The sequence below is a fragment of the Dufourea novaeangliae genome, unplaced genomic scaffold, assembly GCF_001272555.1.
Source record: "Dufourea novaeangliae isolate 0120121106 unplaced genomic scaffold, ASM127255v1 scaffold124, whole genome shotgun sequence".
Classification (NCBI taxonomy): Eukaryota; Metazoa; Arthropoda; class Insecta; order Hymenoptera; family Halictidae; genus Dufourea; species Dufourea novaeangliae.
Genome location: NW_015374010.1, coordinates 1,841,854 through 1,858,904, shown reverse-complemented (window position 1 = coordinate 1,858,904; position 17,051 = coordinate 1,841,854). Strand labels below are relative to the sequence as shown.

General features: G+C 39.3%; 1 protein-coding gene across 1 annotated transcript; it reads left to right on the top strand.

Annotated features, from left to right (window-relative positions):
• The first annotated feature begins 520 nt into the window (after positions 1-520).
• On the top strand, positions 521-5,559 carry LOC107188325. The gene is made up of 3 exons (XM_015576601.1): positions 521-583; positions 2,617-3,017; positions 4,974-5,559. The coding sequence occupies exons 1-3, from the start codon at positions 521-523 to the stop codon at positions 5,557-5,559; spliced, it is 1,050 nt and encodes a 349-aa protein (XP_015432087.1).
• The last annotated feature ends 11,492 nt before the right edge of the window (positions 5,560-17,051 follow it).

The window sequence follows — 17,051 nt, the reverse complement described above, 5'->3', positions numbered from 1 at the left end:
GTTTCAAAACAACAGAACTTTCTCCTATACCCAATAAAAATGAGGTGTAGCGAAAGTGTAATTATATTTTGAATTTATTTTCACAAACCTCCCAGAAATTACTGAACTCTTTTGAAGTAACAATTAATATTTAATAACTTCTTATTATTTACAATTTATAACTTATACAATGTCTGGACTTTTTGATAGTTACTAAGGGAATGTTTTAAACAAGAACATTTTGCAAAAAAATTGAATACTTTGAATTATCCGTGAAAATATCCATCGAGCGCCATCTAGTTTCCAGATTCCACAGAGCGGTTAGCGATGTCGCAGAATCGGTAGCAGCGACACGGTCCCAACCCCATAAAACCCGTGATTTACCCCGGTAATAGTCAGCAACTACTAAAAATTTCAAGAATCTCTCCTCCCTCTCCCTCTCGGCGTTTTATCGGCGATAAATCAAACTTTTCGAAGAATTACACGTGGTCGTTTGAAGGAAGATCGTAAATCGATATAGGACGTATGATATACTACAAGGATGTCGTCGCTGATCGTCGCGCAAGACTCGCGGTTGATAATGCTGGAACTAGCCGTGGAGAATGTGAGTATAGTTTGTGGGTTTGATACACTAGTTACTGCTTTCGTAGAGATATGGTCGACAATTATTTTCTTTTGCTCCTTATCTCGGCACGTGAACATTAAAGTACAAGTTGACAGAGGATTTTGACGTTAGGGAGGTTAGATATTAAAAGTTAAATATCGTGGTAAAATTGAGGGGCTTGATGGAAAAGGAGCACATGCCACAATAGTATAAGCTTACGCGACAACTACTTTTAGGAAAATTAGTTTTGGTAACAGTTTGCAATTCGATCGGTATCTCCAATTTTCTTTAAACGTGGAAAACTTTTATCGCAAATTTAACGCGTAATTATAAGTACCTTTAATTACCAAGTATAGATGATTATTATTATCCGTTTTTTTATTAAGCTAGCTCTAATCAACTCTGATCAGTATAATTCCAGATAGCACAAGACGCCCAATGACACCTTGAAGACGGCTTAAAGGCGTCTTAGACCTAAAATAGCCGTAACATGGGCGTTAAAAAACGTCTAACATAAGTATGAATTTTCGAGTCAAGTTTTGGTAGTAATTGCCATTTACCACGTACTTCAATTACCAACTAAAATATCGACGAGTTAATATCGAATTTTCTGAGAAACTTAGTTTTCGCAAAAAGTGGTGCTCCTTTTTCACCGAATCAGTCAATCGTCGAGGTTGCGTATCGATCATTTAATTCACGTTACCGTTGATCGAATACGAAGAAAATTCTCCGCTAGAGAAACGAAATTTTCGAGTTATAAATCCCGCGAAAGGCGCAGAATGACATACGGAATAAAAGAAAAAGAATAAAACACGGAGTGTTGCTACCAACATAGTGCACTTTGGACAAGAGTTCAGCGTTAAAATTTACCACTTTTTTTGTTCCTCTCCAAGCATCGTCTCGGATACTGCGCTTAAAAAAGATACCGTACATACATTTTCAAGAGAAAGCTGAATGCGAGGACATTTTTTATTATAAGGTGATGTGTCACTTTACGAGCGGCGTATGAAAGTTTTTATGACACGAACGTGTGTCAAAATGAGAAAATACCGGTCTTTCTGTTTCATCTGATTTCATGCCAGATGCAAATAAAGTTTCTCTGCGGACATCAGCCTGCTTAGCTTCATGCTTCCCTTTCAACGCGTGCAATTTACGAATGAGTGGGAAGAGACAATTTCTTATTGAAAACAAATCAGTTTAGGACGGTTGGGGACAACCAAACTTGCCCAGACACTTCTGATACAAATTGGATGAATTTACCAGGCTGTTTCATTACAGATGAGTTTTATTGCAGAATTTATAGATAGTATAGGAAACCCCTGTATAACACGGAATACATACATACCTATAACATGATTTAAAAAAATACATACCTATAACAAATTACACGGCAGAATCGGGCAGAATTTTATTCGAATAATAGATAGTAAAACGCAACAGTATCTAACAATAACATCGTCATACTGATCTTTAAACAGTTAATGAGATTAAATAACCGAATTAATAACTATTCTTTATTCGAAACATTGTATCTAGATAATGAATTTGCCTATCTCTATTACACGGTATTCCGGTTAAAGAATTCTGTAAACTAGTGTGTAGTTCTGTTACAATTCCAAACTTAACCCTGTTATTTATATGTATGCATTTCTTAAATTTTCAATACAAACTCACATAAAAAAAGTTGTAAAAAGGGATCTTTACTATTTTCTTCGTAATTCCGACCAATTGCAATTTTTTTCTTTCCATACCATTTAGTAAATTACTCTTCCTAGCTCCACACCCCAGAAGCTCAAGTCACTTGGTTAGGATAAATAAAATAACATAAATCTCCACAAATTGAAACTTATTTTAAATCAAATTAAATAACAATTAATTATAACGAAATTAAAGGTTCAGAACTGGGCCCCTCGTTCCAGGGGACAAAACTACAGCCCCCCCCCCCTCAGACACCCCTTGATCCGTCACTGGGTTTGTTTTAAAGGGTGCTCGAAATCTTTGTTCACCCACTGTACGTATTCTCCCGAGCACAGTTGTACATGCCATGGACGAGTGTCTTCGACGAGGCCCTCTTGAAGAAGACCGTCATAATGTTTCGAATGCTGGATAACGAGTGGGTTACTCTGACGCCCCATCGAAGTGACTACCGCTCTTATCGGGGATCCAATTATCAGACGGAACGTTTCTACGGCGGCAAGTCGTTGCTGTTCGCCGTGCCGGAAACGACGCTCGAAAGCACCGTGGATGGTGTCGACGTGCAGATTTACGTGTACAAACAGGTGTCCAAATTTTTCGAGCTCAGACGACAACAGAATTTCGGCTTCGTTCTGGTCAATGTGGATACGCAGCTTAACGGTATTATCAAGGATCTACGAGAACGGAAAGAGCTAGACGGTTATTTTTCCGGTGACCTGGACCGGGAGCCTATATCAAGGTGAATCCATTTAAATACGCGGGTCTGGCGTTTATGTAAATTCGTCAGCGGAACGGATTACCCCTCCCCTCCCCCCTTTCCTCCCGTCCACCACCTCGACACACGGTGAATGTTAGCCAGTGAAGCCACCGGTTAATGTAATTTTAAAAAACCGCTGTACCGTGTGCCACCCTCTACTCCCTAGTTTGAACAATTCTGTTCATTTGTATTTGGGGAAGGACCTGTGTCGGTTTGTCTGACCCGTATCCACGTAAAAATTCTTTTCCGCCTCGACAGAAAATACAGGTGCAATACCGTGTACACCTTGTTTTTCCCCGTTTCGGTCCATTCGAATTGGGCAAGTTTATGGAACGACTAAAAAAAAAAAAAGATAGAAAGAAAGAAGGATTTATTATGTCCGATCTTTGGTTGGATATCTGTGAATACTAATTTCTGGAGCTGAAGTTTTAGTAACTAATAAGCTTATTACGCTTTCGAAATGTAGAAATGTGTAGTGAATCTGAAATTTTTTCACGATAAGCTGTTACATTTATTTTATCAGATTACGTAGCAAACTATGAGTTTTATTAAAAAATTATGAGAAATTTATCTCGAAAGGATGATAAAAGTAGAAATTGCATAAAAATTTGTACACTTTATTGTAATTTGGAAAGTATGCGAACGAATACGCGAGTCACTGTAATTAAATTCGATATTTTAATACTCCTGTGCGGTCAAGTGATTTCACATTAATTTTAATAAACGTGATCACTCACTCCTGGTATTAAATACGCTAATTCAACGTGATCCCTTGCATTTCCATTAAATAATTTTATCAGAGATATCAGGTATAAATGTTATATGATTTCCTCTGCAAATGTTAATTGTAAAATAATCAACGCTCTGTTATCATGCTGTTCGGTGTAGTTTGAACGTTTTTGAAGCGTTATTGTCCGTGGATGAAGTGTAAAAAGTGAAAAGGAATTAATACGTGTTCGTCAATATATAAATTACCAAGACATATCCCTTTCGGATCAGAGTTTGAATTTCAACTTTTCTTATCGTTAGATTGTTGCATAACAAATGTCATTTTTAAATTGGAAAATTGATTATATAAGAACTACAGATGGGATAAAGTATATTACAAGTAGGTTCGAGTCTAACTGGATAGTTTCGAACGTTTCATAAATACTTCGAAAAAGGAAAGCAGACTCAAACCCAGACGAAAAAGGTTTGACTAGATTCGAACTTTTTCTCAGTATTTCTATCAGAAATTTTCTATTCTTTGCAAATGTATATAATTTAGCGAAAATTTTATATAATTGGTCCAAATTACATTTATTCACCCATATTTTTTCGAACAAAATTAATTTGTTAAAAGTTAAATACCCGGTACAATGAATGATAATGATTCAATCAGTAATCCACATCTCACTAACATTCAGAATTCAAATACTACTTGTGAAGAGTTCGAATCCTTCTAACATCAAACTACTTACAAATACATTTTCGAATCCACAGATACTCATTCTAGAGTTCGAAACCAACTTGTATAAATTCATTTCACGCATACTCCTTCAAACTTTATTTCTTTTGAGTAGTAATCGAAACCCACGCGATGAAGCTTGGTTACTAAAATTAACTCGAATTCATAAATACATATTGACATTAATCCTATCCCTAGTATCCCAACCAATTATAATCATTCATATCGCCATTGGTACCCAAAACTAGACTCCACTTTCGTTCCAAAAAGCCCCTCTCCATTATACGATTACCAACATCCACCCGTGTAGAACGTCGAGGAACAAGTTCGTTAACCGCCCCCGACCCGAACATAATTCAAGGGATAACGTTTTATCTTTCACCGCCAAAGAATGCGGATGGGCGCCCGTTGATACGGGTCCGTGGCGTTTCTCGCTTTTTCCCTGCGTCGTGGAACTGATTACAAAAACTTGAACATCCTAATCGTCACAGATCGACGCGCGGCACTTTCACATTGCTCGACGATCGTTACCAAGAGACCGAGGCAACGATCGAGGTGTACATGCGTATCAGCTGTCTGGGTAGATGCATCATAACAGAGTTGCACGCCCCGATGAGTATACGTAAGGCGTTCTACGCCCGTGAAGAATCGGACGATCTCTACGAGTATCAATTCCGCGAGCTGTCCACGCAGGACGTCGAATCGTACCATTGGGGTAGTAGGACCATCCTGCCGCCCCTTCATCCGGACAAACTGATTTGTCGGTGTCACGAGCTCGAGGGTCCGTGCGACGAGACCACGCAAACATTGAAATTGGATCGGAAAGAGAAACGAAAGAAGTCGGATTACGCGGCACGTCTGGAGCAGATGAAGAAGCTGTTGGAACTGATGAAAGAGATGCGAAAGAATCGACCGGAGATCATGGGGCACGGACCGGGTCCCAAGAAAATATGCCCAATCGTTGAGACAGCGTCCCCGTGTCCGACAATCCCGATGTCCTGTTTCGTTGCTCTGTCCACCGTTTGTCCGAATCCCTGTCAGATACCGACCGTTTCCTGTCAGCCGCCACCTTGTTGAATATTCCCAACGGAATAAGAAGAAAGTTTGAGAATGAAAAGAGATTACAGAGGATCATCCAGCGATGGTTGTTCGTTGTGGAAAGGAGCATTGTTGCTGATGCTATTATACACGTGATTGGGTAAGCTGTACTTTGGACAAAGCTTAAAAGTATTCGAAGTGATCGAATGTTGGATTGTACTGAATAGAAATCCGAACATAGTGTATTTTTTCACACTTTATATTGAAATCCTTTTCACATTGGTCATCACAATTATTTGTTTTTCGAACTTCTATTCGGTGCAATCCGAAATTCATACTATTCGAATACTTCGCACTCTTCGAATATTCCGTACTGTTCGAATTATTCGAAGTATTTGAATTCTTCGAATAAATTATTCGAATTATTCGAATTATTCGGATAATTCGACTATCCGAATACTTACAGCTCTACTATAGACCCTTATTCGATGTTTCCATTCAACTGTTTTCAGCAGTGTACGAGTAGTAACACTTTTCCCGCAGCAGATACGATACAAAGAATCTATTCTACATTTCCGATGTATTATTACACATAGAATCCTCAACTGTGTGTGGTTATACGATGTCAGTCCAGTTCCATCCCGTGCACCAATGAACACCACACGACTGTTCGCCTACCTCCGCAACGCACATTTCCATCATCTAGCCAGTCCGCCATTTACACTCAGCCATCCCCCTGGATCTCTGCCTGCAACCAGCCGGCCGCATATACGTACTCCCCGTATATAAGACCGAATTTGCATACAAAGGGAAATCGCTAAGACGTGGCTGGAGAAATCCGTAAAGGCGTTCTGCAAACGGGACCATGGCTCTATCATTGCTCCTACCGCCCCTCCCAGGTCGGATCTTTCAGAGGTAATCAGCGGAATCGTGTCCCATCGTGTTTTATGATCCTTTCGTCCGTCGCGATTTCCCAAATTGCTCGCCGAAATTTTATTCGAAGAGGGACGATTTCACAATGGGAACCATGCACCAGTTCACTTTCCCTCTGAACGGGGGTTTGAGAGGTGCAACTCGTGGGTTATTTATTTCACTCACAGGGAAAGACCAGGGTCGAATTAAGACCTTTAGAGGCCCCGAACACTTAAATGATTTTCGTGCCCCTATATATGTATGTACAGTGGCTACCAAAATTTTGCGGTCGAACTGTAATTTCATCATATATTTGTCGTAAGTAGACTGCGGACTTTTATGCAAAATGATATTTTATTAAATAATGTTTAACATAGAAATTTATTATTATAAGTGTCTAATACCCTGAAAATTTCAGATTGATCGATATATTTATTATAGTATAACTACGAATAAATCTATCATTTCTTAACACATTGTATTTTAAAAAATACAAAAAAAAAAAGGTAAATCTAGTAATGGAAAATTTTTATGGTTAGCCAGCCCTGAGAGGGACCTCCATCCCCCTATGTAGGAGGGGTTGGGAAAGACGGAAAAAGCGAACGGCTAGGTCCGTCTATCGCGTCGATGAAAATTTTCCTCGGATTTCCCACCTTTGTGTATCATCGATACCCGCGATAATCTCGTTTCGGAAGGCGAGCGTGTGCCTTTGAATCGCGTGACGAGACCTCGTCTTCCGAGGAAACTACCGGCCTCTCCTCCGCCCCCTCCCAACCCCCTTTCAACTAGTTTTTCAACGTGTCCGGGGAGACGGCTCGATATTCACTTCCAGCGGATATTCCCGATATATTCCATGCAATTGAAAGCCTGGCGGAGAGTTTTGCATTTTGATTGTGAGATCCCCACATCCCGTTGACCCCCGTCCCTTCAAGCACACGGTCACCACTTGGTTTTTCCATTTACAGGCGGATATTTTTCTCGTTCGCCGATATTAGACGGAGATTTGGATCTCGAAGGATACTCGATCAACGCGGCCGAATCACGGAAACTCGTGAAAGAAGACGGATAGACATTTCCTTTTTCCCTGGTCTGATAAGTTCCTCGTACAGACATTCTCTTCCGTTTGAAAATTAGTGAAAGTTAAGGGGGGAGAGAGGCTCTAAGTAGTTTGGATACTTGAGATGTTTTTGTGTATTGAACTTTCTCGGTCGATGTCATAATGGTAAATTTGAATACCGTGAAGATGTCGAAGAAATAAAGTTGATGAACGTTTAAATATTATTCGATGGTTTGTTTATTAATTGAATGGGTGTCTCGAAGAGGGGCGTTGTGTTACAAATTTTTTTGGGAAGGGTTTCCCGTGGAACTTGGGCCAGTGTGTTTGAAAAAATATTGTGGCAAAGTTTTTAGTACTCAACAATAGCACTGAGGGTCAGAAGCTTCACAGAAGAAGTTAATATTAGCATTCGCTGAGATTATTTTTATGTTTTCTTGTAAATTTTATGAAATGCAGCATACTAGGCACCCGATACAGTGGTCGATCCTTTGAAAGTTTAATTCCTATAATTGAATATTTAGTTAATTTAAATGTATAGAAATTTTTAATTAGAAATATATGGGATAAGTTGAAATGATAAAACCTAGATATCATTTCAGGTACAGTAAATTCTCGTTGAATGTTCGAAGGCTCCTAAAAGCAGAATAAAATATAACAATGATTGTAATATTCAAATTTCTACGCTTTTTCTTAAGATTACCGTTTCCTTCGGATCAACTGGGATACATTTCAAAAACGTCTTGAATCGAGATTTCACACGGTTCACGGTAACACGTTTTTAGTCCAGCAAAGATTGACTAACATTAATGTCCATCAAAATGTAGAAATGAGTGACTGGTGATTTGCCAATACTGTTACAAGTTTCACAGGTTCGTGATAATTATGCTTTATAGCAGAGTCTTTTATAAGTACATAGTTTTCCTTCGTGTACATGTCGCAAGCACGCGTAACGACTCGTACGAATCTGTTTGAAAAGATCTTCGGGTTGTCATAAACTTCTCGACAAAGGTGGCAGTCTTTCCTACGGAAGTCATAGGCCAATCAGACGGGAACATTTGCTGTCACGTTACAGTCAAACGTACACTTAGGAGCCAACTCGGCTTTGACTAGGAGAAAACGTGACGTAGGGAAGGACCTCCTGCTATTTGGTATCGAGAATTATTGAAATATATGTCAAATTAACATTCGATTTATTATTTATTTTAGTACTTGAAATCAATTTACCAAGTGTTAGGAGGTTCAACTGTTCAACACGTAAAAATTTGTGCAATTGTCAATAAGTGTTTCTGATAGATCTTTATGAGCTAAATACGAATTTGCAACCCGTTTCTTTCCAGCACGTCCAGTTTTTTAAAAAATCAAATTTGAAAAAAAATTGCAAATTTTCAAATTTGGAGCTGTGTTGTGTTTTTACAGTAATAGTTATTCAGTTTCTTTTTAGACAAATTAATTCTCTGGACTCTTGCGAACAAAATGATCTAAATTTAAATCAGATTATAGACATCTAAATATATTTAAATAATGTTTAAAGTGAAAAGCATACCGAAAATGCACCACTTTTTGTTGATATTCTTAATCCCAAACACGATCGTTTCCGAGTTATTCGACTTTTTACGTGGCAACATTATATCATTTTATGTTTGATACCACAGACAAACTGTTTAACAGTCGACTACGAGTGACCAGTCGGGAAGATATATGGAAGAAGAGATTGGGGATAAGATGTAATTACCCGCTGTGTATTCTCCAAACCATAAAGTCTCAGGCATTTATGCTTGCTTTTACGAGCGTCCGTAGCCAACAGCTTACACACGTTTCGCAATTCAGAAACACCCTCTATATGTATACGCGCGACCATTAAATCTGCGAAATAAATTATTCGGGTATCCTAACCGTAAGTTTCTTAGGAAGCAATAAACAGTAATTCCGTAACATGCGAGTGTTGATAACACGCGTCGAAAAATTAAGCAGATGCAATTGTTTTGTTAATTAATTTCGATAAGATCCTCCCTCCCGTATCGATCTATGAAATCAGACCTTGAAAACCGTGGTTGGCACTCACCGTGAACAATTTCCGCGAAGTGAAAGTGCGTACGTACACTTTCGAATTCACACACGACTTTGATAATGCTAACTGCAATAAATCATCGTCACGGGAGAGCACGAGGCCATTAAAACCGCTGAATGGTTCGCTGCATTGCGTTAATGAATTCGCTCGCAGAACGTGTCCCGCGATCTAGGGCAATGCACATACAGTACCGTTCAGAAGTATTAGGACACCTGATCTGAACGAAGAAAATATGATATTTCGTAAACATGATATATTTTAGGTGACTTTTATTATTATATAGTGTCATAAGCAGTGTCCATTGAGCTTTAATATCGTTTAAACAATGTTTGTTTGAGATTTTCAGCGATTTCGTAATGTCTTATGGTATTTACTGCTTATTCAATAAGTGTCCTAATACTTATAAGTGGGAGTGTACGTATCTTGCACCTGACGGGATTCGTACCGAGACATTATAACGTGTTTTCTACTTCAAGGTGAAGTGTATCAAAGAGTACCTACCTTTACGGGACATTTAAATCCTCTAGGACGAAAGGTACAATTTCTGACTTTAAAGAGTTCACAGACGGAGCTGAGCTCGTTTAATGTCTTTTAACGTACGACGTAAAAGGTTCGAATATTGAAGTCTAAAGGATATCTTACAGTGGATGATTTCCATTAAATAAAGATAATTCTTATTAGGTTGTAGTTGAAAAATTCATGAGAAATATAGTACAGGTAATCCTCGTATAACACGGTGATTAGATTCCTAAAAATTGTCGTGTTATGGATATTCGTATTAGGGTGAATGTTCCAATTACTGCCAGTGTCCCTAATACTGCCACTTTATTTATTTTGCTTAATAAAAACGTAACGTAGTATACAGAATTGTTGTATGAAAAATTTTATTATTAAATTGGGACTCCGATTTACAGAAAAACAAAGAAATACATGTGCAGTAATACCTTGATGAGTGCGACTGACTCGGATCAGTCATAAATTTGTTTTTTGCACGAAGTCGAGCCTCTGCTTAGCTTCTGATTACTCTGTTTTGATTGGTTCCAGAAGGGGAGCCCCCAATGGTATCGAATTCATCGAGTAATTACTGTACCACAACACGTAAACTGATTAAATGAAGTTACGCTGCAATCTTAAGGTGGCAGAAATTGGGACATCCACCCTATTCGAAATTAAGAACTACATAGTATGAGCACAGATACAAAATACAATGTTAGATCCTGAAAACCTACAATTCTTCAACCGTGTTGTGGAAATAATTATTCAGAGGTTTCTCCAATTATCTAACCGTGCTATAGAAGAAGATATTGACTAATTTTTTCCAAAATCGCTGAAACTTCACGAAAAATTACATCATTCTACGAAAATAAAAAGTGAAGTTCCGTTTCGGATGTTTTATTCATACTATTGATTGCACTATGGTTTTTCTCGGTAGAAGACAATTCGAAAGGAAGTGTACGTACCGTTCCGTTTTATCTTCACCGTTTCGCCACCTTTCGGCGTAATATGTTGCTCTCGAATCCGCTCCAAATGTAGATCCCACTGGATTTTCGAATTCGCGGGGCACGCTCGTATATTCACTTTCAATTTATCGCGGCTTAAAAGTAGATACCGCAACGGCGAACGATCACGGGGACCGAATTTCAAAATCCGGCAACCAGTTTTCGGGGGATGTTGAGGGGTTGGGGATAAGCAGGAGCGACGCGGCACTTTGCGAAACCGGAAATGAACGATATACTCGTGAATAAGAACGCGAACAAGAATGCAGTCTTCCATCCGAGGATCTAATATACGCTCCTTTAACCGATTTCCCCGTGAACGTTCTTGCAATTTTCAGATAACAGTTTTCCGAAGACGTTGTAGGTCACAATTTCCATACAATGAACATAAATTCCGTTTAAGCGGGCACTTTTTGAGATATCTTTTTAAATAGAGATACGAACGGTTTTTCCAGTAAGCCCGTCGCTTCCAACATTTTTCTTCGTTAGATTCTGTCTTTTTTGTTTCATTTTCGATTTTTCTTTCGACATTGGTCTTCGGGGAGATAAAACGGAGCGAATGTCCGGTACCACGTTTTTATAAGCTCGTTGCTGATCTGCGAACTGCTAGAAAGGAAATATTATTTGGTGCTTGTATTTATGGATTTTTTAAGTTGCACCTTTTTGTTCTCGTAATGTAGTGGAAAATATATTATCCAGAAGTCACCCCCAAGTACGCTTTTCAACGAATATTCGGTAACCAAAAAAAGGAAAATTGCAAATGCTTGCCGGTAGTGAAACTCATTATCTGTCAAATCAGCAGAATGATTTCGCGATTACAACACCGTCTTGAATGTTTCAGCCGGTGAACGGTAGATCTTTCAATTATAGATATCCAGAAATCAGGAAAGCGGAATCATTCGCTGGCAACGAAAACACGCGCGCACGAGAGACTACCAACGTACACTTTAACAATTGGGGTTTGTCTTCTCGATTGCAAGCGTTTTGAGGGGGCGAAATCTTGTTTTGTCGCGGCCACGGGGAAACGCAGACTGTTCCGTCTTCTTTCCTAGGTCTCGTCGACATTTACATAAATAGAGGGAATCCGGAAAGCGGGGAGCATAACGGAGCAATAGTTCGGCGAAGATAAACGGGATGCAAAATGGCTTCGTCATAACGGAAAAATGTCGGCGCGTGTATATCGTGTGTACGTACGTGCCTCCCTTGTATAACTATGCGCGCGTAAGCGTATACAGGATATTTCAGTATTATGGACGCGAAAGATGGAAAGAAAAACAGGGGTGGAACTATTATTTTTCGATTAACAGAGGAATGTCAGTTCGCTCGGAAACATCCCCACCTTGCAAAAGTTTCTTATTAATATCTCTTTATAATTCGAAATGTATACAAATTTCTTATTAGTTTTCCTTTTATTTTCCGATTACCGAGGAATATTAGTTTGCTCGTAAACATTCCCATTTTGCAAAAGTTTCTTATTAATATCTCAGCGACGAATTGGTTTACATAAATACTGAGAAAAGATTCCACTTTTTCATATGAACGCTGAGTTTTATTTAAAGAAATTTGATTGGTAAGAATACGTAGGGTTAAGCGTTGCTAAAGTTAATATAATGAAGAGAATTACTTTTCAGGTGGTACATATGAAGGTTTACATATATATTCTAATTTATACGGTAAATAGAATACAGTCCGTTTCGTGTACCGCAACAATACAGATTTCGCAGTGAGGTGTGCACTGTGGATTTATGGAAGAACGTTTTGGAATTGAATTTGCTTACGGTTAGCTTGCACGGTAAACACTTAAAAGGAATAAATTGATTCTCCGTAGAAATCTTTACGGGAAACGCGAACATTACCTTGGAATTCTATTGTGATGCACACAAATAGCACGGTAAAAGCAGCCCTACAAGCTTCTAATGAGGTTACTGGAAGTAACCGCATAATGGACTCACAATTATGGTCGGAAGTAGCCGACGCGAAGTTTTACATTCAGGTGTACTTCCAAGATTTACGTTGCATCTATAATAATAAAGGATGATGCTTTTAATTAAAAAATCATTGACTTCAGAATTCCAAGTTCTATCACATTTCTAAAGCTCATTAAAGAATCAGCGTTATACCTGTAATACCTCTTCTTGTCACTGTCAAGGAGCCTCCGAACACTCATAGAGGATTTACTGCACATCGCCGCTGGAGAACGTATAACAAACGTAAGTTTACATTTCTATAACGCTTCCAGAAGCGAAGCTCACATCTCCAATCCGCAATCTCATAAAAACAATAAAAGAGAATAGTCTGAGAACGGTCCCCACAAGGTTATAGAAACGTGATTCGATTAGAGTCCGATACCGAGCCCTTATTTTATCAAAGCAGAAGACACCGTAAATGCATTTCATGGCGGACAAGCTCCACCGGCGTGGCCCTCCCCACGCTCGTTAAGGGTGGATTCCCAGAGTCACGAAACTCCACCCCCCTCCCCCCAAAAAAAGGGAAAAGAAAAGAAAGAGAGGGAGAAGAAAAACGAAAAACGGAAGGAAGAACTGAACGACAATTTCAAGTACGTATTTATTCGTACTCTCCCGTGTCTTTTTACCGACTCCGCGAGGAGCGGGTGGAATTTATGGTCGCAATTCTCCAGGCGGACCGTATACGACGATACATAACCCTGGTGGTGGTACGACGGAGACGCGAAAGGCTCCGGGGAACGAGATTACAGGAAATCAAGGGGGAGGAATAAGAAGGAGTAGGGAGTTGGAGGGAACGGCGAGTGACTCTTTCCTTCCGTGGTCCCGAGACAGGACCCACCACCACCCCAGAACCCATGGATTACTTCGTAGTCACGTCCTCCCTTCCACCTGGTCTCACGGTCCGCCCCCTGATACCCTCCGTGGGCTGCTGACAATGGACGTTAACGTCGCTAGATTAGGGGGCAGTTTATAAACCGTGGCACGGTGCCGCGGATCGCGGCAAAACGTTTTCGAACACGGTTCGAGTATACCTACACCTGCAGGCGTAAATACGAAGTATCGAAGGTGCGTTCCAGCCTGAATTTAACTGAGTGGATGTTAGCTGGTTGACGGATCGAGTGAGTAGAGAATTGATATGGGTTTCGATACAGAAAATAATTACCGTTACGGAGCCAGTTTCTGATCAGAACCCAATTCCTGATCAGTTTGGGATATCTAGACCCCAGAGCTAGAGTATATTGAGGGGGAGCCTGGTGTAAACGGGTTAAAAACGAACGAATTTTTGGGAATTTATTGTGGAGAAAGTATTAAACCAATTTTTTTGAAACCTTGAGAACACTTTATTGTACAATTAAACTGAATAGAGAAATTTTTATTTTCACGACGAATCCATAAACATTATAGTTATAAGGACTTATGTACAGACCGTGAGCAAAAAAAAGTGTTCCACGCCGGAGAATGTTACTCCAAAAATATTCAACCAACTGATCCGGCACTGCATGTACATATTCATTGAAATCTTCTTCACAACATGAACCTACATTTATAATTTTATCGTTTCAATAAATTATATTTTTTAGCATGTTTTACTTGAAAAAAGTTAGCATTTGTTTTTCTTTTAATTGTCATCATTTCACAAGCTCTATCGCTGTGCTGAACCTCGATAAAAGGTCAGCATTACCTGGGGACCTCTTCTTGCCATTTACTATATAACCTTCTTACTTCTAAATAAGCGTTTGACCTGCTGAATTTTTAATTCTGTACCAGTGTGGCGACGAGAGTGAAATGTTCACGGCGACATACAGTGACTCACGCATTCGTTCATATATTTTTGAAATGACAATTAAATGTAAAAACTTTTATACAATTGTACTTATACAGGGTGTCCCAAAAATGTAAGACAACTTGCAATATACACATTCCACGTATAAATAAAAATCAAAAAGTCCTTTACCGTTTTGTAATCTGAACCTCCATTTCCGAGATATTGGCAGTTAAACGAACTCAAATCAGCTGAGCGTTGGGCCACACGTATGCTCAGACGCAGTCAAGAAGCGCACGACCCAGGTCATTGGCTTCTGCTTCTTGGCCCACCGCTCAGCTGATTGGGGTTCGTTTAACTGTTAATATCTCTGGGGTGGAGCTTCAGATTGCAAAACTGTAAAGGACTTTTCGATTTGTATTTGCACGAGGAATATGTATATATATTGTGGATCGTCCTATCTTTTTGGGACACCCTATATATTCTCATTATCTATACTTTTATCGCCGTTTTGTGGTAAATTATACCTAATATTGAAATAAAATTCGCCTTCTTGTACATAATTTAGTTACACAGAAAGGACAGCTTTCCCTAAGCAAACATGTGAGTCACTGTACGTATAAGTGGCTGACGGAGCGAGAGAGCAGAGTAACCACATACCACATCGACGATCCTCGATATATTACGCCGTCATTGGTGGTGTGTTCGCGGTGACATCGGCGCAGACAAGATGTATCGATTACTGATACTTAAGCACCGTTCCGCCGACGAGACGTGTACGGGGGGCTGTGGCGTTTCGCGAGCACGCCAGACCGCCGTTGCTGGCTGATCGTTAGACGAAAACGTGGATTCCAGATTGGAGTTAGGTGGCGTAGTCCGCCGGCGAGTGTAATTTAGTTGATCGATGCGTAATTAGAGCAGCCGAAGAAGAAAGAGGAAAAAAACCACGGTAATATTCGGAATAGAAACTGGCTAACGGGCTGGAACTTCGCGGCACTCTGGCTTATTGGGTTCGATAATAACTTCGCCTACGTAGCTTTTCCTTTTTTGCTTTAAGAATTAATAAACCAAGGAACGTATAGTTGTTCGTACAAATTTCTTCAAATTTCAAGAAAGCACAGTAAAATTTAACTGTAATTTGCAACTTCTTCAGACGATAAGAAAAAAACTATTGCAGATCAGAGTTGGGCAAAATGTAATCTAATTACAAAATCAAAATTACAATGTAATTTCAATCTAATTGTGGAACAATTATATTGCAATTTTTATTGTAAATTTAGTATAGTTAATTACAATGTAATTGTAATTGTCTTGCAATTAGATTGAAATTACATAGTAATTGTGATTTGGATTTTGTAATTAGATTAAATTTTGCATTTCTTACACACTGTGTATAATATTAACCTGACATTTTGTCCTAATTTTGACTTACATAAATACATATCTTTTTTATTTAATAGCAAAAAAGTTTGTTTTTCTATAAAATTTTCAAATGGTTAAATTAATATCGCCAGGAACTGTATACGATTAGGAATCTGTATACTGTATACCTACTATAATCTTACAAAACACCGTTAAAATCAAAGTCGAGACAGTTGGTGGTCCTTCCCTTGTAAGAAGAAAAAATCTGTGAGTCAATGAACCGAAATCTCGTACAAAATGTAACGTGCGAATCGGATAAAATTGAAACCATATACGAAAATCTGCCACGAGTAATACGCGACAGTGGAATATGAAATGAAACGGGGAATATTAAGAAGATTAATTATTTTTACGTTCAAGCTCGAAAGCTCGATTTCACGGGCCAACGATAGCAGGATCACGAAATGCGCGACGATATAACACGCTCGAGAATTTAATAGTTTCGAAACAGGCATTTAATTGTGTATCGTCGTTACGTAATCGTTCTACGCCCTCCCCCCCTCCTTTCCACCCGTGGCCACCGGTAAACTGCACCCCGTGTTCCACGCGTCGAAAATACAGTGTAACGTCTTTGGCAATTATCGATAATCGATAGATGATGCGCTCCATTACGGTGTACCTACCGAATTACACGTATGCGCAGCTTGTTAATTCCAGACAGCTAATACGGTGGCTACGTACGAGTGGGTATTTGATAAGGTAATGTGCAGCTATTAACATCGAATAAACGACACGTGATATTAGAGGGCCTTGGTCTAATACATTGGTTTTGTGAACCCTTTAACGCCCAAGGTTGCAACAGTGAATTTTAAAAGTGTGTCACATTCGGTCGCCGGTTAATAAGTAA